Consider the following 24,273-nt stretch of genomic DNA (forward strand, 5'->3'; position numbering starts at 1 on the left):
TACGATGTTGACGGGACCGTGGGCAACCCCTGCTCTTTTCGAGAGCAACTTTGGTACATCCCACTGGTGTGGATTGGCCTACCTGAGTACAGAGGTAGGAGAAATTATTACTTACCTGATAACTTCCTTTCCTCTAAGGAAGGCATGCCAATCCATAACCCACTCTGGGCTGTATATTTGCTTTTAGTTCATCCTTTAAATGCAGACAGTGAAGAGTGTTGCTTCTGTTAATTCATTTGAAGGGCTGGTAAGTGACATAACTAGCCCCTAAGATTAGTTGTTGCTATCTCTTTTGCTGAGCTCAGTGTTTCCCAGTTGGTTGGAAGCATGATGGCTGACTGTCAATAGTCATGTTCAAGTATAATTTGTCCACAGTTTGGCTTTTTTTTTTTAGCTTTTTATTTACAGTTTTCTTAGATTGCATAAGCACAAAATGGTTTCCTGAAATTAAGGGCTATTATCCCAGAAAATATCCAAAAAATAATAATAGTACTAAGTACAATGACTCATTCTAATAGCCCAAAACAATAGACCTCAAGAAGAGGACAGGAGAGATAGAGACAAAAATATGAATACAATACAGTTAAAGAACATTGTTTGTAAGGAACATTATCATATACTGTTGCTTTAACTCAGAAAGGAGGAGGGTTCGAAGTAAAGACCTGAGAAGATCTATTCTCAATGCAAGTTTTCAGTTGAGAGGACTACATTTACTTAGCGTTCAGGTAGCTCAGTCCTGAGTGGGTTATGCACCTCTGCCAGCAGATAGAGACAGAGCGAAAGCTGAAATCACAGCTATATAGTCCTGCCCCAATATCAGCCCGCCAGTATTCTCCATCTCTAGCAGATGGTGCACGTGTATTTCCCTTCGGGAGATTGCCTGTGAGTAAAAATGAAAAAAAAAGGTGGATCAGGATGATACGTTGATGATGGTGGGGCTCTCCTGGTGAGGAAGAGAATATTCCCCCAGATTTAGAGCCATATAAAACTCTCTTACATTTCTTTCAGAGAGATGATTTGCTAGGTCTGATATCTCAGACCCCGAAAACCCTCGGGGTGGCTATGCCTGACTCCTTGGGGATGCAGAAAAAGGATCCTATTTTGGTCACTCTGCACAAAGCTTCTTGTTTCTTTCCCCTCTTTGATGCAATCCAGGAGTTGTTTGATCTGGAATGGAATTTGCCAGAAGCATCCTTTAAAAGAGGAGGCACTTTAGCAGGATTTTATACCCCTTGGATCTGCAGGCCAGAGAGCAGTTGAATTTCCCTAAGGTGTGGATGCTTTGATGTGTTCTTTCATGAAATGTACCACCATCCCGGTGGAGTTAGGTGCGGCTCTGAAGGATGCTCAGGATAGGAGGATTGAGGCTATCCTGAAGCAAGCCTTTGAAGCATTGACAATGAACTTGTAAATTGCTTCTTCTTGTGACTTGAAAGCTTGGTCTACTTTGTGGCTTTGTCAAGGGTCTGGTGGCATTAGGTTTGATTTAGGACCTATGGTAGAACCACGGTGCCGCCTTCTTTGCTGATGTGTGCTGTGACATGGTACACACAGCCGCCAGAGGAGCTGCTTCAGTTATTGCGGCCAGGCGACAGCAATGGCTGCACAACCGGCCCACAGATACTATTTCAAAGTCCAATCTGACTAAGCTGCCTTTCAAAGGCTTGCTTTTTTTTGGCAGTGAATTTGGAAAAACAAAAATGGCAAGTAAATGGAGAGAGACCCAGGTCCCGTGTTTGCCGGAGGATAAGAAGCCAGTTTCCCAGACTTCCCAGGCAAGTGGCTGCTCTCGAGACTTCTGGAGTTTTCGATTTTACAGGGGAAGTTCTTCCCAGAGATCCCATCTCTTCTGCAGATCTTGGTCCTTTCGGCCCCGAGGTCATTGAAAGCATATGGGATCTGGAGGCAGAGCCCCTTGGTTTTCTCACAGGACAAACAGGATGGTAGTCCTCACATATGGGTGACATCATCAGGATGGAGCCCAGTCACGGAATACTTTTGTAAAAGTTTCTAGAAATTTGACTGGCACCTACTGGGCATGACCAGCAATGCACTGACCCTGCATCCAGCAGGGGTCCCCTTCAGTCTCTTTTTTTCCGCGCAGCAGTAGCCACGTGGATTAAGGAGCTCTCTTGAGAATTCCTAACAGGAATTTTCCTCACGGAACTTCTTTAAAAATTTTCAAAACATTCTACCCTGTAGGGGTCCCCCTATTGATATCCGTACTCCGCGGTCGAAGGTAAGGCTTTACCCTCATTTGTGGTCAATTCCCATCAAGTTTTTCCTTCTGGGCCTACTGGCCATCGACCGCACTGCAGCTAAAGTTTTGTCGAAGTTATGGCATCAGGTTTTCGTCAGTTCCCCGATTGTCCTCGGACAATGTCCATCACAGACCTGCACAGAGTTTGTGTATTGTGCTTGGGGGCCAACCAGAATGCCCTAACTTGCACTAAATGTGCCCAAATGACGCTGAAGGGTCGAAAAGCCCACTTGGAGAAGATGGAGTTTCTTTTTCATTCAAAACCCCGACTCCATTGACTGCTTCAACTTCATCTGAGCCGATGCCATCGACCTCTTGCCAGCAGCGGGATACCGGGGCTGCTCAACTGCATCAACTACTCCGAAGGTGTCGACTTTTTCCTCCTCGCCTCAGGAGAAGGACCGAGGAGAGCATCCAGAAAAGCGTTGACACCAGCATCGGAAGGCTCAGTCTGCTGATCCAGGCAAGCCCTCGGCATTGGCATCGACAGATCCACTGTCAAAGAAATCCCGTCCAGAGAAGGCCCCATCCTCCTCTGCGACCAGGTCACCGAGGCGTTCCCCACCTTCGTCGGTGCAAGGAGCCGCGATTCCACTTTCACCGGTGGACCCTCCGGCTATGCCAGTGCTGCCTCCTACTCCGGTGCCGGTATTCCCTGCCCCAGGCTTTCATGAGGAATTGGATCGGATGATCCAAGAGGCCATCGGTAAAGCACTGAAGAGCTTCTGGCCGCCATCAACGCTGGTCACCGAGCCGATTCCTTCAGCGCTAGCACCACTTCTAGGGAGACTGGACGCATTGGTCGGTGCCCTTCCACCATTGGAACCGAGGTCACCGGTATGTCCTCTTCCTTCGGGATCGATTCCTTTGTCATCGGAAGACGAGGAAACACCGATTCCCATTCCACCGTCTGTAGACTCATCCATCAATGTCGCCGGTTCCATCGGTGCCATCATCGATACCATCGATGCCTAGACCTGGACCTTCTGGAATAATACCATTTCTCCCCTCAGAAGATCCTCAGGGAGCTGGTGATCGATCTTATGATTCTTGGACTGATGATTCTTCCCAGGATACATATGATCTCCCCTCAGAACCCTCTCCTCCTGAAGAGAGAAGTGGCGTTCTCCTCCAGAGGATCTGTCCTTCATTAACTTCATTAAGGAAATGTCTGAGACTATTCCTTTTCAGCTTCAGACAGAAAAAGATTCACGGCATAAGATGCTGGAAGTACTCCAGTTCCTTGATGCCCCTAAGGAAATCATGTCTATTCCTATTCATGAAATCCTTATTGATCTGTTAAAGAGGAATTGGGAGCTCCCAGGTTCCATTCCGCCTGTAAATCGTAAAACAGATGCCACTTATCTTTTGCAATCAGCTCCTGGATTTCAAAGGTCTCAGCCCAGAAGAAAGCAAGGCATTCCAAACTTCATTCCTCCATACCTCCAGGGAAGGAACAGAAATCCTTGGATGCTTTTGGCAGACGGGTATTCCATGGATCAATGCTTATATCTCGCATTGCTGCCTACCAATTATACATGACCCAGTATAACAGGGACCTGTTCAAGAAGATCCTAGATTTTTCTGAGTCTTTACGAGAACAATTCCAGAATCCACTCAATACTCTGGCTCAGAAAGGCCTGGATGCCAGCAAGCATGAGGTCCGTGCTGCCTATGACATTTTTTACACTGCTTCCAGAGTGTCCGCAGCAGGAATCATTGCACGAAGATGGGCCTGGCTGAAGTCCTCTGACCTAAGGCCAGAAGTACAGGGCAGATTGGCTGATCTGCCCTGTGTTGGAGATAATCTCTTTGGAGAAAAAATCCAGGAGACGGTGGCGCAGCTAAAAGACCACCATGAGACGCTGCGTCAACTTTCTTCAGTGCCTTCTGATTTCTCGTATACCTCTAAAAGGACATTCAGACGAGATTCTAAGCAGCCGGCCTATAAACCGAGAAGGTACTACCCTCCGGCTTCCCGAGGTAGACCTTCTAAACCTTATCAGAAAGGTCAGTCCAGACAATCCCGACCTCAGAAAACCCAGCCTGCTCCTCAGCCGGGTCCAGCATCAGGGTTTGACTCCTTCCTGGAGAGCATACGCCAACCTCCTCTTCCATCTGTACCAGTCGGCGGTCGCTTGTGCCACTTTACCAACAATTGGCACACAGTCACCACCGACCAGTGGGTACTGGCTGTGGTCACTCATGGTTACCACCTCAACTTCCTGACTGTACCGGCGGACTCCGCACCTCGACTCACGTGGGGATGATCGATCACTCTCTCCTTCTGGAACAGGAGGTTTCAACCCTCTTCCAGTCCCAGGCAATAGAACCGGTGCCCCTCTCCTAACAGGGGCAGGGGTTCTATTCCTGGTATTTCCTCATCCCAAAAAAGTCAGGTGGCGTTCGTCCAATTCTGGACCTTCACACCCTAAACATGTACCTTCAAAGAGAGTGATTCAAGATGGTAACTTTGGGGTCGTTACTTCCTCTTCTTCAAAAAGGAGACTAGCTGTGCTCTCTAGATCTTCAGGACTCACACACACATATTTCAATCATTCCGTCTCATCGCAAATTCCTGCGATTCCTGATCGGCCCTCGACACTTCCAGTACTGTGTACTGCCATTCGTCCTGGCGTCGGCTCCACGATGTTCACCAAGTGCCTCGTAGTAGTCGCAGCCTTTCTCAGGAGTCAAGGTGTCCATGTCTACCCTCATCTCGACGACTGGTTGATAAGGGCCCTGACTCAGCAAGCCGCATTGATGTCCTTGCGTCTCACTCTCCATATCCTGATCTCCCTAGGGTTTCTAATCAACTATCCCAAATCCAAGATAGTTCCATCCCAAACCCTGTCTTTTATAGGGGCCGACCTAGACACTATACAGGCAAAAGCCTTCCTACCTCAGGCTCGGGCTTTCACCCTAGCCTCTCTAGAACATCTCTTGCAAACTCGAGTATTCTCCACTGCTTGTCACTTCCTCATACTGCTAGGCCACATGGCTTCCTCAGTGCATGTCACTCCGATGGCACGACTACCTATGCGAGTCATGCAGTGGATCTTAAAATCCCAATGGGTTCTAGCTTGTTAGCCAATGTCCAGCATTGTTCACGTTACCACACAGCTCCGACTATCACTGGCCTGGTGGATGCAACACTCCATTCTAACTCAAGACCTTCCATTTCAGGCTATAGAACCTCAAATTACCTTGACAACAGACGCCTCCAACCTATGGTGGTGTGCTCATGTCGGCAACCTGCAGATTCAGGGAACCTGGTCTCCAGAGGAAGCCAAACACCAGATAAATTTCCTAGAGCTTCGGGCAATCAGATATGCCCTCAGAGTGCTTCAAGATTGTCTCTCAAACAAGTCCATCCTGATTCAAACCGACAATCAGGTGTCCATGTGGTACATCAACAAGCAAGGGGGAATGGGCTCCTACCTCCTGTGTCAGGAAGCTTTCCCACTCGATGTACCTCACGGCCACCTACTTGCCAGGCGTGGACATGTGTTGGCACACAAGTTGAGCCGCATGTTTTTTCCACACGAGTGGTCTCTCAACCCCACAGTAGCGACTCAGTAATTCCAACGTTGGGGGTTATCCTCACATAGACCTCTTTGCATCAGTCCACAACCGCAAAGTGGAAAACTTCTGCTCCCTCATTCGCAGTCACCACTCGCAACTGAGAAATGCTTTCGCCCTCTCGTGGGCCAGCGATCTCCTCTATGCATACCCTCCACTTCCACTCATATCAAAGACTCTCGTGAAGTTACAGAAGGACAAGGGCGTAATGATTCTGATAGCCTCTCACTGGCCACGGCAAGTGTGGTTTCCAATCCTCCAGGATTTATCAGTACGTCACCGCATTCCTTTGGGGAAGGATCTGCTTCTGATAACTCAGAACAACGGATGCCTGCGCCACCCCAACCTCCAGGCCCTATCTCTGACTGCCTGGATGTTGAAAGGTTAATACTCCAACCTCTTAACCTTTCAGAGTCGGTGTCTCGAGTCCTCGTAGCTTCATGAAAGCCTTCCACGAGAAGGTCTTATCGTTCCAAATTGAAGAGGTTTACAATATGGTGTACATCTATGTCCTTAGCCCCCTTCATTTGTTCCACAGTGAAGTTTCTGGACTATCTCTGGCACTTGTCGGAGGCAGGCCTCAAGACCTCCTTCATTAGAGTGCATATCAGTGCGGTAGCCGCATTTCATAAAGGAGAGGGGGATGTTCCTATTTCGACACAACCCTTAGTAACGCGCTTTATGAGAGGCTTGCTCCACTTAAAACCTCCACTGTGCATCCGGCCCCTGCTTGGGACCTTAACGTGGTTTTGGGACAGCTCATGAAATCTCTGTTTGAGCCTCTCCACTCGTGTGATCTCCGTTATCTCACGTGAAAAGTAGTTTTCCTTCTCTTTATCACGTCTGATCGTAGAGTTAGTGAATTGCAGGCATTAGTTACCTACCCGCCTTACACTAAAATTCTGCATGACAGGGTAGTGCTCCGCACTCACCCTAAATTTTTACCAAAGGTAGTGTCAGAATTTCATATCAATCAATCTATTATCCTACCTACCTTTTTTCCCAGGCCCCATTCAAACCCAGGAGAACAGGCTCTGCATTCCTTGGACTGCAAACGTGCCCTAGCCTTCTATCTAGACCGCACGTCGGCCCATAGAAAATCCACTCAATTATTTGTTTCTTTCGATACCATCAAATTGGGAAATCCTGTGGGAAAGCAGACCCTCTCCTCCTGGTTAGCAGACTGCATTTCTTTTTGCTACTAGCAAGCAGGCATTCCGCTACAAGACTCTGTTAGGGCCATGGCGACATCAGTAGCACACCTCCATTCGGTGCCGCTTGCTGATATTTGTAAGGCTGCTACCTGGAGTTCTCTCCATACCTTCGCAGCCCATTATTGCTTAGATAAGGCAGGCACACAGGATTCCATCTTTGGCCAGTCTGTTCTACGCAACTTGTTTTCTGTTTAACTTCCCAACATCCTTCCACCGACCCGTTCAGGATGCCCTCCTACCAAATTTCCAACCCTCTTGTTGTGCCTGTTGCACGTCTTGGGTACGTTTGATGCATTGTTCGGGTATCCTCAGCTCAGTACTCACCCATATGTGAGGACTACCATCCTGCTTGTCCTGTGAGAAAGCAGAGTTGCTTACCTGTAACAGGTGTTCTTATAGGACAGCAGGATGTTAGTTCTCAAGAAACCCGCCTGCCACCCCGCAGAGTTGGGTTCGTTTACGTTTTTTTATTTTATTTTTCGCATGTACTTTTTACTATAAGACGAGATTGAAGGGGGACCCCTGCTGGATGCAGGGTCAGTGCATTGCTGGGCATGCCCAGTAGGTGCCAGTCAAAGTTCTAGAAACTTTGACAAAAGTGTTCCGTGATTGGGCTCCATCCTAATGATATCACCCATATGTGAGGACTAACATCCTGCTGTCCTGTGAGAAAACCTGTTGCAGGTAAGCAACTCTGCTTTCCCAATGAAGGTTTGCAGGCTCACCTGGTGATGTGAGAGATAGGTGGTCGTCTCTCCCAGTTTTACCACAGGTGGGCTCATATTGCTTCGTATCAATGGGTTCTCAAAGTGGTTCAGAACAGCTATGCTATAGAATTTCTTCACATTCCTCTGGATGCCTTCATGGTCTCTCCATGGAATTCCTCTCAAAAGACGGTAGAAGTGGAAGTAACATTACAACAGCTGTTGATTCTGAAAGCATGATTCTGTTCCAGAGTCGCGGCAAAATGTGGGCCAATATTCCATTTATTTTGTTGTGCCCAGGAAGGAAGGGTCATTTTGGCCCATACTGGATCTCAAGGGCAACAACCAGCATCTACGAGTTATGCATTTCAGGATGGAAATGGTGCGTTCTGACATAATGACAATTCAAACAGGGGAGTACCTCACATCTCTGGATCTGACGGAAGCATATCTGTATATTCCCATCCGGCAGGTACATAAGTGGTTTCTCCGATTTGCCATCCTGGATTGTTATTACCAGTTTCAAGCCTTGCCTTTCGGGCTAGCCGTGGTGCCCAGGACCTTTTCCAAGGTCATGTTAGTGGTTGCAGCGGTCCTTTGTAAGGAGGGCATTCTAGTTCACCCCTATCTGGACGATTGGTTGATTCGGGCCAAGACATTGGAAGAAAGTTTTTACATTTCCCACAGGGTGGTTTCCTTGCTACAGGAACTAGACTGGGTGGTGAATCTGGCCAAGAGTAATTTGCAGCTGTCTCAGACCCTGGAGCATCTCAGGGTTCGATTTGATACAAGGCAGGGCAGTGTTTCTTCTGGATTCTGAAATCCACTCATTGATGCTGCAAGTCTGATCCCTGTGGAACCCTGTTTGTCCAACCGTGTGGTCTTATCTACAGATCCTGGGGTTGATGGCTGCCACATTAGAAGTGGTTGTCTGGGCAAGGGCACATATAACACCCTCTTCAGTGCGCCTTGTTCTCCTTATGAAGTCCACACGTACAGAACTATGCGGTGAGACTGCTCCTTCCATTAGAGGTAAAATCCCAATAGAAAATCTCAGGAAGGGAATTTCCCTGATGACTCCGGATTAGTTGATACAACAGGTACAAGTCTCTGGGGCTGGGGGGCTCACCGTCAGGAGCTGGTAGTGCAAGGACGCTGGAATGCAGTGAAGTGAAAATTCAACAGACTGGAGGCACGAGTTGGCATGCCTGCGGTTCGCCTAGTGGCTAGAGGCTCAGGCTGTCCAGATAATGCCCAACAATGCGACAGCGGTAGCTTACATCAATGCGACAGCAGTAGCTTACATCAATCATCAGTGTTGAACCAAGGTGTTGGAGAAGATAGATACGCTCATGGTATAGTTACAGCAGCAGTTCCCAAACATGTCCTTTCTGGCAATGTGAGAGGCAGATAATATCAGAGCAGATTTCCTCAGCAGGAGAAGCTTGGACACGGGCCTTTCTGCTCCTGGTGGACCACTGGGCCTACTGGATCTAGACCTGTTAGCGAACTTCAGCAACACGAAAGTTCCACCCTTCTTCAGTCACAGGCGGGACCCAAAAGTATTGGGCACAGACTCTCTCATTCAGGAGTTTCCAAATTGCACCCTGCTGTATGTGTTCCCGCCTTGGCCTTTGATAAGCAAGCTGATACAGAAGATTGCAAGTCAAACCAACACCGTCTTTTTAGTGGCTCCAGATTTGGCCCAAAGGCCGTGGTATGCAAATCTCCAGAGACTTCTAATGGTCAGTCCCCTCCGGCTATCGGCTTGGATGGATCTGTTAAGTCAGTTGCCCATTCTGTACAAGGATCTAGGTTGGTTCTGTCTTATGACCAATGAAAGGGCTCGGCTGTTGAAGCATGGTTATTCACCTTCTGTAATTTCCATTCTTCTTTGGTTCCGGAAATTTTCTCTAGCTTACATTACAGTTTGGACGGTCTTTGAGACTTGGTGTTCTGAGCGAGGTACTCAACCGTTCAAGGTGGATATTCCTTTGATTTTCGAGTTTTTACAGGACAGCTTGCTTAAGGGTTTGGCCTTTAATACATTGAAGGTTCAAGTTGCAGCATTGGCTTGTTTCAGGGAAAGAGTCAATTGAGGACCTTTGTCTTCCTATCCGGATATGACCCATTTCTTGCGGGGAGTTAAATATCTCTTCCACCCCCCACCCCCCGCCCACCATTGCAGCTTCCAGTGCCTTTGTGGGATATTAACTTGGTCCTCCAGTTCTTAGCAGGTCCAACTTTTCAGCTACTGCGTACTTTTTTCTTGCGGCTGCTTACTTTGAAGACAGTCTTTCTGGTAGTAATCTGTTCGGCTTTTCAGGTCTCTGAGCTGCAGGCTCTTTCCTGCTGTGAACCTTTTCTCCATATGACCCCGGGTGCGGTTCAGCTTTGGACTGTGCTTTCCTTTTTGCCCTAAGTGCTTTTAGACTTTCATTTGAATCAATCCATTTATCTGAATGCCTTGGACAGGGATAGAGATGAAGCTGAATACCGTCTTTTGCGTCCCTGAACATCAAGCGTCATTTACTGCGCTACTTAGAAGTGACTATGACTATTTGGAACTCTGGTCGCCTGTTTGTGCTCCATGGTGGAGGTAAGCAGGGAGCACCTGTGATGTCGGCAATAATTGCCCGTTGGGTGAAGGAGGTCATTATGACAGCCTACGCGGCTGCTGAGGTTGCCTTACCGAAGCAGACTAGACCGCATTCCATGAGGGCCCAGGCAGTATCAGGGGTGGAGTTTCATTTGCTGTCACCTGCTGAAATTTGTCAAGCAGCGATATGGTCATTTTTGCATACCTTCTTCAAGCAGTACCGCTTAGATATTAGAGCTAGGGAGGGTGCCGCCTTTGCGCAGGTGGTTTTGACTGGGCCTCAGGCAGCCTTCTGCCCTTTTCGGGATTAGCTTTTGTACATACCACTCGTTGGGATTGACTTACCCGAATGCTAAGGAAGGAGAAATTACTAGTTACCTTTAGTGATGGGTAGGTCAATCGGCTGCTGGTTTTGGATTTTGTGGTTAGCCTTCTTAGGGTGAGCGATGCAAAGTATGATTCCTTCTCTTTTGTTGAAAACTTGTAAGTGGCTTCTCTAACTCTTAGTTTGCTAAATATGTTCATTCTTTTGTCTAAGCTCAGTGTTCTGGTTGGTTGAGAAACACAAATAGTTTCCTGTTGCTAATAATGTTAACTGGGTTGTCTATAGTTTGGCTTTTCCAGAGAATACTAGAGGGCTAATGTCAGGGCAAGACTATATAACCATGACGTCAGCTTTTGCTCCGACTCCATCTGCTGGCAGATATGCATAACCCACTCATTTGACCTACTCATCACTAAAGGAAAGGAAATTATCAGGTAAGTAGTAATTTCTCCATTTACAGAATAATGAATTGCACACTTAGCTGGGTATCTTAAAGAGAAAGTACCCCCAAGCTCAATAATGGCGACTCTAAGCTGGAGGAAAGCCTTCCTCCGCACTTGGGTCTGCCTTCAAATGTCTTGAAAGACCCAGAGTTTGTTCCCCATAAGTAAGGAATGCCTATTAGAAAAGAAAACTGCAAGATCAATTTTTTCCATTTCAGATGAACATGTAACCAATAAGGTAGCACAGCTTCAGTAGATTGTTCCAAAAAGTTGTCAAATTTAAGCTAACAGATTCACCACATTCCCCTCTCAGACTTTTTTCTTAAAAGGCAAGTAAAAAAGTTTAGTTACCGGATGAAGAGAATTTTCTGCAATACCAAGCCCTTCTTTCATATATTTTTTTAAGTAATTGCAAAGGCGATATGAATGGGGAAATGGGAAGATTGAGAAATCACAAGTTTTAAAAAAATGTCAAGCCTCCTGTGAATAGACAAGCTATCGTTAATAGACACAACCTTAAATTCTTGCAAGGAATTACTTTGAAATTCAATAGTTTCAATTCTCTGATCTTGATTAATAGAAGTAGATTGTACCACAGTCAATTGTCCCCTTCTTCCAATTAAGAAGAAAAATCAGTAAATTGTTTATTCACAGTTTTCTCAAGGCCGATAATGGCTTTCCAGACATCTTCCAAAGTTATATTATCCAGCTTCTTAATAGAATCTGCAAGAAGCATAGCACCTGATATAGACTGCTCCGAAGCACTGAAGATGCTAGGAATTGTTTACTGAGAGGAAGAAGATGGAAGAGAAGGACACAACCAACCTTTCTTCTTAACCACTGCAGAAAAAGAAACAAGAAAAATATGGGTCCAAGAGAGTCACACTTACAAACAATGTGAAACTCTGAAACAGAGGAGATCCTTGCCTAGGGGTGCACCCCTTTGGCACGCTTGCAGCAGGTGCCGCAGGGCACCTCTTTTTGTCAGCAGATTGGCCTCTCTTGACGTCAGATGCAGCAGCTGGGGGAGCCTTAAGCTGAGCCATGGTCTGAGGCAATAAATCAGGAACAGGTAGAGTTCTTCCCAGTCCTTTTCACACAGCTGCAGGGTGCCTCCTTTTGCTGGTAGATTGGCTCCTCCTCTTGACATCAGATGCAGCAGCCAGGGGAAGCCTAAGCTGAGTAATGATCCGTGACAATGGGGCAAAAACACATAGTGTTCTCCCCCCTCCTCCTCACACAGCTGCAGGCTGCCTCCTTTTGCCGGCAGATTTGCCCCTCCTCCTAATGTCAGATGTGGCAGCCAGGGGAGCCTCGATCCAAGTGATGGTCCAGGGCAATGGAGCAGGAACAGGTAGAGTTCTTGCCACTCCATGTTTGGCTTTTCTAGACATGCTGGCAGCCTGATGTTTCGACAGGACCATATGTTAGTAACGTCAGCGAGTCAGCTTTACTCTGTCTCCATCTGCTGGTAGGAGTGCATAACCCACTGGTGTGGATTGGCCTGCCTTCCTTAGAGGAAAGAAAATTATCAATAAATAGTAATTTCATCATAATAGTAGTACGTACAGGGCCTAAGGGGGCTTCTTACAAATTTTTATATTTTTCATCAGGTCTAGATGCAGAGAAGGGTGTCCTACTTGACCCTAAGAGATATTTAGGACACACTAGTGCAGAGGTGTTTCTGGGACTGTGCAGTCCCTTTAAAATATGGCAGTCCTGGGGTGGGTAGCTGGCAAGAAACATCGCCACAGCGTGATTCATTAAACTGCGTCCTTGCTACCAAAGTTTAGTAAATACTGCAGTATTAATACCACATTTTAATAAATAGGCCTTTTTTATCCAGTCACTGTAGCAATAGCACTTCCAGGTTAAAGCACCTTCAGGCACTTCCAGGTTAAAGCACCTTAAGCTGTAACCCATATTCATTCTGTATTATGTTACAATTACTTCCTGCCTTTACCTTCTTCCAGCTATCAAGCGTCCAAGTTTTTACTCCTTGTTAAATGTAACTTTGCCTTACTCACCTCTGTTGTTATCTACTTTATGTTTTGCTTCAGTTATACCCTTGTTATATGTAAACCGATCCGATATGGTTATTACTATGAAGGTCGGTATAAAAAAAGTGTTAAATAAATAAATAAATAAATAAATAAATAAATAAATAGTCCTCAGTCGATTGCTGTGCACCATGGCTCCTTCCAGAGTCCTGCAGTCGTGGCCCTTAAAATCTTAATTAGGTTTTGCCATTGGGACTAGTTTTAGGCATTGGCAATATAGGTATTTGCCTAGGATGCCAAAATTTGAAGGCGTTAAATACCCAGCTCAAAGAGGAGTGCAACTGTGCCAAAGAGCCTGCTCTAGCAATCCAATTCAAAGAGACAGTTCTGTGGCAGTCTGGAACTCTGGAGGGGAGTGGAGTTAGAGACCTTCACCAACTAACTGATCTCTGGGGGTCCCTCACCCCTCACACTCCAGTCCTGCCTATGGGCACCCATCATGCAATGGCCCTAATTGCCTTTGAATGATGACTGGGATTCCTCTTCCCCACCCCCCAACCCAGGGAGCAGAAGATATAACCTGGGAATCGAAATCAGGTCTATCTGTATGACAGTCCACATCCTTACCACTGACCCACCCGGCTAACCCCTTTTACAAAACTAGATTACTGGCAGTGTGGACAGGAAATTGCCCTAAACTAATTTACCAGAACAAAAAAAGAACTCATTTTCCTGATCTTTAATAAGAAACACAAGGGAGAGAGGGGAATATCTTCCCTTTGTTATGAAAATGCAGTGTATGGGAAGGTTGGAAAATCCCTTATGACCTGAAAAGGCAGTGAGATGGGGATTCCCTGCTATATCCTTGAAAGTACAACATAAGTGTACCCAGAGGTTCCTGACACAAAAGAGGGAAAGGATGTGTGACAGAAAATAGAAGATGGAAAAGAGAACATAAAAGAATGACTGGTTTAGTGAGGATTATAAAGGGAGACTAGAGAAGTAGTTAAAAAGAAGTTAAGGAGACAAGATAGAGCATGAAAATTCACCGCTCTTCTTTTGAAACTAGTTTTTCTCACAGGACAAGCAGGATGGTTGTCCTCACAAATGGGTGACATCGAGGATGGAGCCCACCACGGAAAACTTCTGTCAAGTTTAAACAGAACTTTGACTGGCCCCTACTGGGCATGCCCAGCAAGGCACTGACCCTGCAGCCAGCAGGGGTCTCCCTTCAGTCTTCTTTTTTCCGCGCAGCAGTTGCCACGCGGTGAAAGGAGCTCTCTAATCACGTTCCTGACAGGAATTTGGAAGTTAATTTCCTAAGAAAATTTGCCCCTCAGGGGTCTCCCTTCGACAAATTTTTAGTCATCTTACGGAACCCGGTAAGTTTTTTGCCTTTTTCCATCGACTACAGTCGATTTTGGCCCTTGAGGCCTGTTGGCACTTACCGATCCCCAGCCTAAATTTTGGCTTCAGGCCATGGCAACGGGGTTCCGCCGTTGTCCGGATTGTACCCGGACTATGTCCATCACAGACCCCCACAGGGTTTGTGTAATGTGTTTGGGTAGTGAGCATGATGTCCTGACTTGCACCAAGTGTGCCTTAATGACACCCAAGGGTCGCAAGGCCAGGATGGAGAAGATGGGGCTCCTCTTCCATGCACCCACCCCAACGCCATCGATAGCATCGACGTCATCGGAACCGGCACCGTCGAAGTTGTACCATCATCGTCAACCCTCCGGTGACCGTCCGCCATCGATCGCTTCTCGGCCGTCGACTCCCGTCCCTTCCCCGGATGGGCGAGGGGATCGGAAGGAAAAGCACCGACATCGACGGCACAAGTCTCGGCCTGTCGAGGATCCACAGCCATCGACCTCTGCTCAAGCCGAGCCACCGACAAAGAAGCCGCGAACAGACCGGACACCCTCCACGTCTCGTTCGCCGGCATCGAGGAAACCCTCACCCTCCCGGGGTGCGGGGGCCGTGATCCCACCGGTTACGGTGGTCCCTCCGGCCCTGCCTCAGCCTCCCTCTCCCGTCGAGCCGGGTATGGTTACCCCTGGTCTCCGGGCAGAACTGGACCGGCTGGTCCAGGAGGCCATCGAGAAAGCGATGAAGAAATTGCAACCTCCATCGGCACCGTCTCCGGCACCGGTTCCAGGGCCGCCTCCGGCACCGACACCGGCACCGGCTTCGCCACCGAGGAGGGAACCGACCACCGAGCCGTTGATACAAGCGATAGCACCGCTACTGAGTCGCATGGAGGCGCTTATGATGGCCCTTCCATCGGTGATTCCAGTACCATCGACAACACCACCGTCTCCGACTGGATTTTCATCGGCAGGAGAAACACCGTTCCGGATTCCTCCTTCCGGGGTGGTTCCATCGGTGCCTTCTGGTATATCTCCACCGATATATCCTTCGGTTCCATCCATTCCACGCCAGGCACCGATTCCATCGGCAGCACCGAAGCCATCGATGCCATTTCTGGTTCCACCTACGGCACCGATTCCACCTCGGTTTCCATCGATGCCTTCAGAGCCTCAGCCAGGTCCATCAGGGCTGCAAGCCCCACTTGATCCCTACGATACCTGGGGTGATGATGATGATACATCTTCTGACACAGATTTGCCTTCGCCACCATCTCCTACAGAAAGTAGAAAAAGATCTCCTCCTGAGGATCTATCTTTCATTAATTTTGTGAAAGAGATGTCAGAAGTTGTACCTTTTCAACTACAATCTGAAGCTGATGACAGACACCAGATGATGGAACTCCTTCAATTTCTGGATGCTCCAAAAATCATCGCTTCCATCCCTATACACCAGGTGTTTTTGGATCTGCTCAAGAAAAACTGGGAATCTCCTTCATCAGTGTCCCCAGTTAACAAAAAAGCTGACTCCACCTACCTTGTCCAGTCAGCACCAGGTTTCCAAAAACCTCAACTGGATCATCGCTCTGTTGTAGTTGAGTCCGCGCAGAAGAAGGCCAAGCGTCTTAAGCCACACTCTTCTACCCCACCTACCAGGGACAACAAATTCCTAGATAGTGTTGGACGGAAAGTCTATCATGGAGCTATGTTGATTTCACGCATAGCTTCATATCAACTTTACATGACTCAGTACAACAGAGCCATCCTTAAGCAGATGCAAGACTATGCTGACACGTTGCCAGACCAATACCAACCGCAGCTTCAAGCCCTTCTTCACAAGGGATTTGAGGCAGGGAAGCACGAGATTAGGACTGCCTACGACATATTCGATGCTTCCACGAAGGTTTCAGCCACAGCCATCTCAGCCAGACGTTGGGCTTGGTTAAAGTCATCCAACCTTCGCCCAGAGGTCCAAGATCGTCTTGCTGATTTGCCCTGCTTAGGCGACAATTTGTTTGGAGAGCAAATTCAACAGATTGTGGCGGAGTTAAAAGACCACCATGAGACGTTGAAACAACTCTCATCTGTCCCACCTGAGGTGACCTCCAAGCAACCGCAAAAGAAGGACTCTAAGAAGTCGTTCTTTCGACCACGCCGCTACTACCCTCCATCGGCCAGGCCTCGTCCAGCTCGATCCTCTACTAGGCCTCAGCCGCGTCAGCCTAGGAAACAAAGGCCTACTGTAGCCCCTCCTCCTGGGCCTGCGGCTGGCCTTTGACTCCCCTGTAGGGAACACATGCCAACCCCTCTTCCGGACATCCCTGTAGGAGGTCGACTGTACCATTTTCTACAACCTTGGTTGCAGATCACCTCAGATCAGTGGGTGCTAACAATTATCGCACAGGGTTACCACCTCAACTTCATAACTCTTCCGGCAGACTCCCCGCCTCTTCAAGCGTGGAGTCTATCCACCCATTTGGCTCAATTACAACAGGAAGTATCCCTTCTTCTACAATCAAATGCTATAGAACCCGTTCCTCCCTCTCAACGAGGCAAGGGATTCTATTCCAGATACTTCCTAATACCAAAGAAATCAGGGGGACTACGTCCCATTTTGGACCTTCGAGCCCTCAACAAATACCTTCAAAAAGAGAAGTTCAAAATGGTAACCCTAGGCGCGCTGCTCCCCCTGCTACAAAGAGGGGATTGGCTGTGCTCTCTCGACCTCAAGGACGCTTATACCCACATTGCGATCACACAATCCCATCGCAAATATCTGCGGTTTCTAGTAGGCCACGACCATTATCAATACCGTGTCCTCCCTTTCGGTCTAGCTTCTGCCCCACGAGTCTTTACCAAATGTCTCGTAGTGGTAGCAGCATTCCTAAGGAAGGAAGGTGTCCACGTCTACCCATACCTGGACGATTGGCTAATCAGGGCCTCCACCCAACAGATAGCTCAATCCTCCCTAAAATTGACAATTCAAACACTCCTTTCCTTAGGGTTTCTCGTCAATTACGAGAAATCTTGCTTAGTCCCGTGTCAAACCTTATCCTTCATTGGGGCAGACTTGGACACCTTACAGGCAAAGGCTTACCTTCCTCTTCAGAGGGTCCACACCCTAATGTCCCTGGCTCGCCAGCTCCAGTCTCAGAACACTGCCACGGCTCGCCAGTTCCTCATTCTCCTAGGGCACATGGCATGTGTCACTCCCATGACCCGACTAGCCATGAGAGTAACACAATGGACTCTACGACAATGGATTCAAGCTTTTCAGCCTCTGTCCTCCATAGTCCCAGTCACACAAGCGCTGCGCCTATCCTTAACCTGGTGGACGACTCAGGTCAACCTCCTTCAGGGCTTACCCTTTCTTCCACCGGATCCGCAAGTAATCCTAACCACCGACGCTTCTCACATCGGTTGGGGAGCCCATGTGGACGACTTTCAAACCCAAGGGTTATGGTCCAAAGAGGAAGCCGAACACCAGATCAATTTCCTGGAACTTCGAGCAATCCGCTATGCGCTCCGCACTTTCAAAGATCATCTCTTTCATCAGATAATCTTAATCCAGACGGACAACCAAGTGGCCATGTGGTACATAAACAAGCAGGGAGGCACAGGCTCCTTTCTTCTGTGTCAGGAAGCTGCGCAGATCTGGGCGGAAGCCCTCTCCCACTCCATGTACCTCAGGGCCACTTACCTGCCGGGAGTAGACAATGTATTGGCAGACCAGCTGAGCCGTGTCTTCCAACCACACGAGTGGTCACTCGATCCTCTAGTAGCGACCTCTCTGTTTCACAAGTGGGGTTATCCCCGCATAGACCTCTTTGCGTCCCCTCAGAACCACAAAGTGGACGATTACTGCTCTCTCATTCGGAGCCAGCACTCTCGGCCGAGGGATGCATTCTCCCTCAAGTGGACAACCGGTCTGCTCTATGCATTCCCTCCACTCCCTCTTGTGTCAAAGACTCTCGTGAAGCTACGCCAGGACGGAGGAACCATGATCCTGATAGCACCTTACTGGCCACGCCAAGTATGGTTTCCAATTCTCCAGGATCTCTCCATCCGCAGGCACATTCCTCTGGGAAAGGACCCGCATCTGCTCACTCAAAACGACGGATGCCTCCTCCATCCCAACCACCAAGTCTTGTCCCTGACGGCATGGATGTTGAAAGGTTAGTCCTTCAGCCTTTCAACCTTTCAGATTCCGTTTCTCGGGTCCTGATAGCTTCACGAAAGCCTTCCACAAGAAAGTCTTACTCATACAAATGGAAAAGGTACACATCATGGTGCACTTCTCAGTCCCTTGATCCCCTTTCCTGTCCAATCTCCAAATTCTTGGACTATTTATGGCATCTCTCTGAATCAGGTCTTAAAACCTCTTCTATCAGAATGCATGTCAGTGCGGTAGCCGCCTTCCATAAGGGTATTGGGGGTACTCCTATTTCAGTACAACCCCTAGTAACACGCTTTCTTAAGGGCTTGCTCCATCTAAAGCCGCCCTTGCGTCCTCCGGCCCCATCCTGGGACCTTAACCTGGTTCTTGGTCGTCTTATGAAACCTCCTTTCGAACCTCTGCACTCCTGTGACTTTAAATACCTCACTTGGAAAGTGTTATTCCTTTTGGCTATTACTTCAGCTCGCAGGGTTAGTGAATTACAGGCCCTAGTTACCTATCCGCCTTACACTAAGCTCCTGCAGGACCGCGCGGTACTCCACACTCACCCTAAATTTTTACCTAAGGTAGTTTCTGAGTTTCATATCAATCAATCCATCATACTACCTATCTTTTTTCCCAGGCCCCACTCCAACTCTGGAGAGCAGACCCTGCATACCCTAGACTGTAAACGAGCTCTAGCTTTTTACCTAGACCGTACAGTTTCCCATAGGAAGAGCACTCAATTATTCGTCTCTTTCCATCCTAATAAGTTGGGACAACCTGTGGGTAAGCAGGCTCTTTCCTCCTGGTTGGCGGACTGCATTTCTTTTTGCTATGAGCAAGCTGGCATTCCTTTTCAAGACCGTGTTAAAGCACACTCTGTGAGGGCCATGGCGACGTCAGTGGCACACCTTCGATCGGTGCCGCTTCCTGACATCTGCAAAGCTGCAACCTGGAGTTCTCTCCATACCTTTGCAGCCCATTATTGTTTGGACAAGGCTGGAAGACAGGACTCCATCTTCGGCCAGTCTGTCTTGCGTAACCTTTTTCCAACCTCATGTACCAACACCCTTCCACCTACCCGGTTGGGTGCGGATGCCCTTTCCCAAATTTCTCCTCACTTATTGTGCCTGCTGCACACAGTTGGGTACATTTGGTGCAAGTCGGGACATCCTCAGCTCGGTACTCACCCATTTGTGAGGACAACCATCCTGCTTGTCCTGTGAGAAAGCAAATGTTGCTTACCTGATGTAACAGGTGTTCTCACAGGACAGCAGGATGTTAGTCCTCACGAAACCCGCCCGCCTCCCCGCGGTGTTGGGTTCGTTTTATTTTTACTTTCTAGGCACTGCCTGTAGCTTTGAAAATCAGACTGAAGGGAGACCCCTGCTGGCTGCAGGGTCAGTGCCTTGCTGGGCATGCCCAGTAGGGGCCAGTCAAAGTTCTGTTTAAACTTTGACAGAAGTTTTCCGTGGTGGGCTCCATCCTCGATGTCACCCATTTGTGAGGACTAACATCCTGCTGTCCTGTGAGAACACCTGTTACATCAGGTAAGCAACATTTGCTAAACTGTATATTGTGAATTAACTAGTTAATTTTCAATTTAGCTAGATACTCTGTGCACTGAGTCTTCCAATTAAACAAGTCTTAGAAACTTATAGAATGGATTGAGCCTTGTACAATGGTACTTATAGTTTTGCATAGGACAATGAAGCAATTTCTGTAGCTTATGTCCATATTTTAACTTTAGGTTCTAAAATTAAGGATTATTGCTTAACTAATTTTCTGTGTAGTCACCTACAGTTGTATGCAGTTTATGTAAACGAGATGGTCACTTGAAGAAGGATTGCCCAGAAGACTTCAAAAAAATTGAGCTTGATCCTCTGCCAGCACTGACATCTGCATATTTGAAAATTTTGGATCAAGTTTGCATCCAGTGCTACAGTAAGTGATTAGTAATTATATATATATCATCACTGTCACAAACCAATCTATGTCAGAAAATTTAAAATGTATGAGAAATAATTTTTGGAGCTATATTCCACTACAGTTGTTCAACAATAGACAGATAAACAGATGGAAATTCAGGTTGACTCAGGTACTTGAAATCTCAGTCTATATAGTCTCTTTCTCATTGACCGAGGGGAAGAGCAAAACTTGATCTTCATGAATTTTGGAAATGTATATCAAAATTAAAAAGAAAGTTCTGTAATACTACTTGTTTGGGCTGAAAGAAGACCCATGGTTCATGGAGTCCAACCTTATTTTAATTGTTGAACAGCTCTCTGTGTTGTTGTCCAGGTGAAAATGAATAAGCTGCATCTGTAATCAATGCTACAGAACACTAAAAATTTATTTTATGGCTCTATATATATATTGATCAGCCTAAATTCCTGGATCGGCACTTTTTCATAGACCCTAAAGGGTAGATATTCAAACATAGCCAGTAAGTTAGCAGATCTAATTTATGTGGTCAACTTAACCGGATAAGTTTGAATCTCACTACTTATCGGGCTTACTTAGCCAGATAAGTAATTCCTCCCTGGAACACCCTTATCTACCCTCCACTTATTCGAATAAGTTGCAGCCGCTGAAAGGGACCAGATATTCAGTCATCACCACTTAGATAAGTCCTTACTTATCCAGCTAAGTAGCACTGCTTATTGACCTCTAACTGCATCATTCTAACCATTGATCTTTTTCCTGCAAATATATACAATTTTGCAGTTAATGTAGTATCCATTAGCAAAACATTTCATACTTTCATCACTGAACAAAAATTATTTTCCTTTGTTTCTTCTTAGCCTGAGAGGATGCCTCTTTGTTGCTCGTAAAATTACAAGATTGCTGGTATTCTATTTTTTTGTTTTGTTTTGTATTTATTGCATTTTTGTACTTTTTAGATGTTATTACAGTATCTTCCTACTGTAATCCACCTTAAGCCTCAGGAACGATGGGCTATAAATTCAGTAAAATTAAATATATTTGTATAGTGTAATTAAATCTCTCTTCAAATATCTTTTCCTAATATAAGAGACCCTAGTTTAAACATTTTTTCTAAATATGTAATCCTCTCTGTTCCCTTAATTAACTTGCTGGCCATTCTTTGCACTTTTTCTATCATTTAGATTCTTTTACAGTGTAATTACTGTATTTTTCGCTCCATAAGACGCACCTGACCATAAGACGCACCTAGGATTCAGGGGAAAATTAAAAAAAAAATTTGTGCTAAACCGGCTCTGTCCCTAGGTGTCTGTGCGTCTTATGGAGCAAATTAGGGGAGTGCATAACATTTTATTTTGTCCCCATTTTGTTTTCAGATCTGGGGAGGGCCATGTCGGTCCACTCCCCAGATCAGAAAACTTTTATCTTTCTGTGGGAACCCCCCCCCAAAAAAACAACTCATCCCAACCCTTGAAACTAATTAACAACCCCCACCCTCCTGACCCCCCAAGACCTGCCAGATTAATTAACTAGAACCCCCCACCCTCATGACCCCCCCAAGACCTGCCAAAGGTCCCTGGTGGTCCAGCAGGGGTCCGGGAGTGAACTCCTGCACTTGGGCCGTTGGCTGCCAGTAATCAAAATGGCACCGACAGCCCTTTGCCCTTATTATGTCACAGGGGCTACCGGTGCCATTGGTCGGCCTCTGTGACATAGTAAGGGCAAAGGGCCATCGGCCCAGGATATTGAGGGAGCTGTTCAATACATCCCTGGGAACAGGAGTGGTATCGCAAGATTGAAGAAGAGCGGTGGTTGTCCACTTCACAAGAGTGGGAGCAGAGAGAAGGCTGGAAACTACAGGCCGGCTAGCCTCACCTTGATGTTGAGAAAATGAATGGAGACTCTGCTGAAGGAAGGGATAGTGAACTATCTACAACAGGGGTGGGCAGTTCCGGTCCTCGAGGGCCACAAACCTGTCGAGGTTTTAGGATATCCTAATGAATATGCATGACATAGATTTGCATACAACTGAGGCAGAGTGCATGCAAATCTCTCTCATGCATATTCATTAGGGATATCCTGAAAACCAGACTGGTTTGTGGCCCTCAAGGACCGGAACTGCCCAACTCTGATCTACAATCTAGTGGGTTGCTGGACCTGAGGCAGCATGGATGCACCAGAATGTCCTGTCAGACAAATCTGGTTGACTTTTTTGATTGGGTGACTAGAGAATTGGATCAGGGAAGACTGCTCGATGTGATTTACTTGGAATTTAGTAAAACTTTTGATACAGTCCCACATAGGAGACTCGTGAACAAAATGAGAAGCTTGGGAGTGAGTGCTAAGGTAGTAGCATGGATTGCAAACTGGTTGATTGACAGGAGACAGCGTGTAATGGTAAATGGAACCTACTCTGAAGAAAGAACGGTGTTAAGAGGAGTGCCACAAGGATTGATTTTGGGACCGATTCTGTTCAGTATCTTTGTGAGCAATATTAGGGAAGGGATAGAAGATAAAGTTTGTCTATTTGTGGATGATACTAAGATGTGCAACAGAGTGGACATGTCTGAAGGAGTAGAGAAAAAGAAAACTTGAAAAGTGGTCGAAGATTTGGCAGCTGGGATTCAATGCCAAGAAGTATAGAGTCATGCATCTGGGGTGCGGCAATTCAAAAGAGCTTTATGTGATGGGCAGTGGAAGACTAATGCACACGGACTGGGAGAAGATCCTTGGTGTGATAGTGTCTGATGATCTGAAGATGGTGAAGCAATGTGACAAGACGATAGCTATAAAGCCAGAAGAATTCTAGGCTGCATAGAAAGAGGAATAACCAGTAAGATAAAAGAGGTGATAATGCCCATGTACAGGTCTTTGGTGAGGCCTAACCTGGAGTACTGCATTCAATGCTAATGCCCGTATCTCAAAAAGGATAAAGTCAGGATACAGACGGTCCAAAGAAGAGCAACCAAAATGGTGAGAGGTCAGCATTGGAAGACTTATGAGGGAGAGGCTGAAGGATCTGAATGTGTACACCATGGAAGAAAGGAGGTGCAGGGGATATATGATACAGACCTTCAGATATCTGAAAGGTTTTAATGATACACAATTGTCAAACCTTTTCCGTTGGAAAGAAATCAATAGAACTAGGGGTCATGAAATGAAACTCCAGGGAGAACGACTCAGAACCAATGTCAGGAAATATTTCTTTATGGAGAGGGTGGTAAATGCCTGGAATGCCCTTCTAGAAGAAGTGGTGAAGACGAAAACAGTCAAGGAATTCAAAGGGGCATGGGGTAAACACTGTGGATCCCTAAAGGCTAGAGGTTGGAAATAAAGGAAAGCATACATGAGAGGGTAACTTGCTGGTGTGGCAGTTGCTACCCTTAAAAATTAATCCTGGATACTGTTAATGCAACTCCTTCATTGCTCTCTGCTTCAGTGGCAGTGAAGAAAGAGAAATTGGATTCAGACAGCACCCTGACTTTTATGGTTTGGGGAAGGTGCTTACTACCCTTAATCACTAAACCTGATTTTTTTTGATGCAACTCCAACATTGCTCTCTGCTTTTAGGGCAACTGTTAAGGAAAATTTATTTAGTTATTTATTTAGTCATTTTATATACTGTCGTTCCAAATGAAGATTTCAGCGGTTTACAACATGATATATATATATC

At 46.8% G+C, this 24,273-nt stretch overlaps 1 protein-coding gene across 8 annotated transcripts in view; it reads left to right on the forward strand.

Annotated features, from left to right (window-relative positions):
- Positions 1 to 24,273, forward strand: part of TUT7 (terminal uridylyl transferase 7) — a 575,072-nt gene that overhangs the window by 294,349 nt on the left and 256,450 nt on the right. For all 8 annotated transcript variants that reach the window (XM_029617137.1, XM_029617096.1, XM_029617130.1 and 5 more), the window contains one exon: positions 20,450 to 20,600. In XM_029617137.1, the coding sequence (XP_029472997.1) occupies positions 20,450 to 20,600 (151 nt within the window). The remainder of the gene's footprint in view (positions 1 to 20,449; positions 20,601 to 24,273) is intronic.

This window comes from Rhinatrema bivittatum, chromosome 1 (assembly GCF_901001135.1).
Source record: "Rhinatrema bivittatum chromosome 1, aRhiBiv1.1, whole genome shotgun sequence".
Taxonomy (NCBI): domain Eukaryota; kingdom Metazoa; phylum Chordata; class Amphibia; order Gymnophiona; family Rhinatrematidae; genus Rhinatrema; species Rhinatrema bivittatum.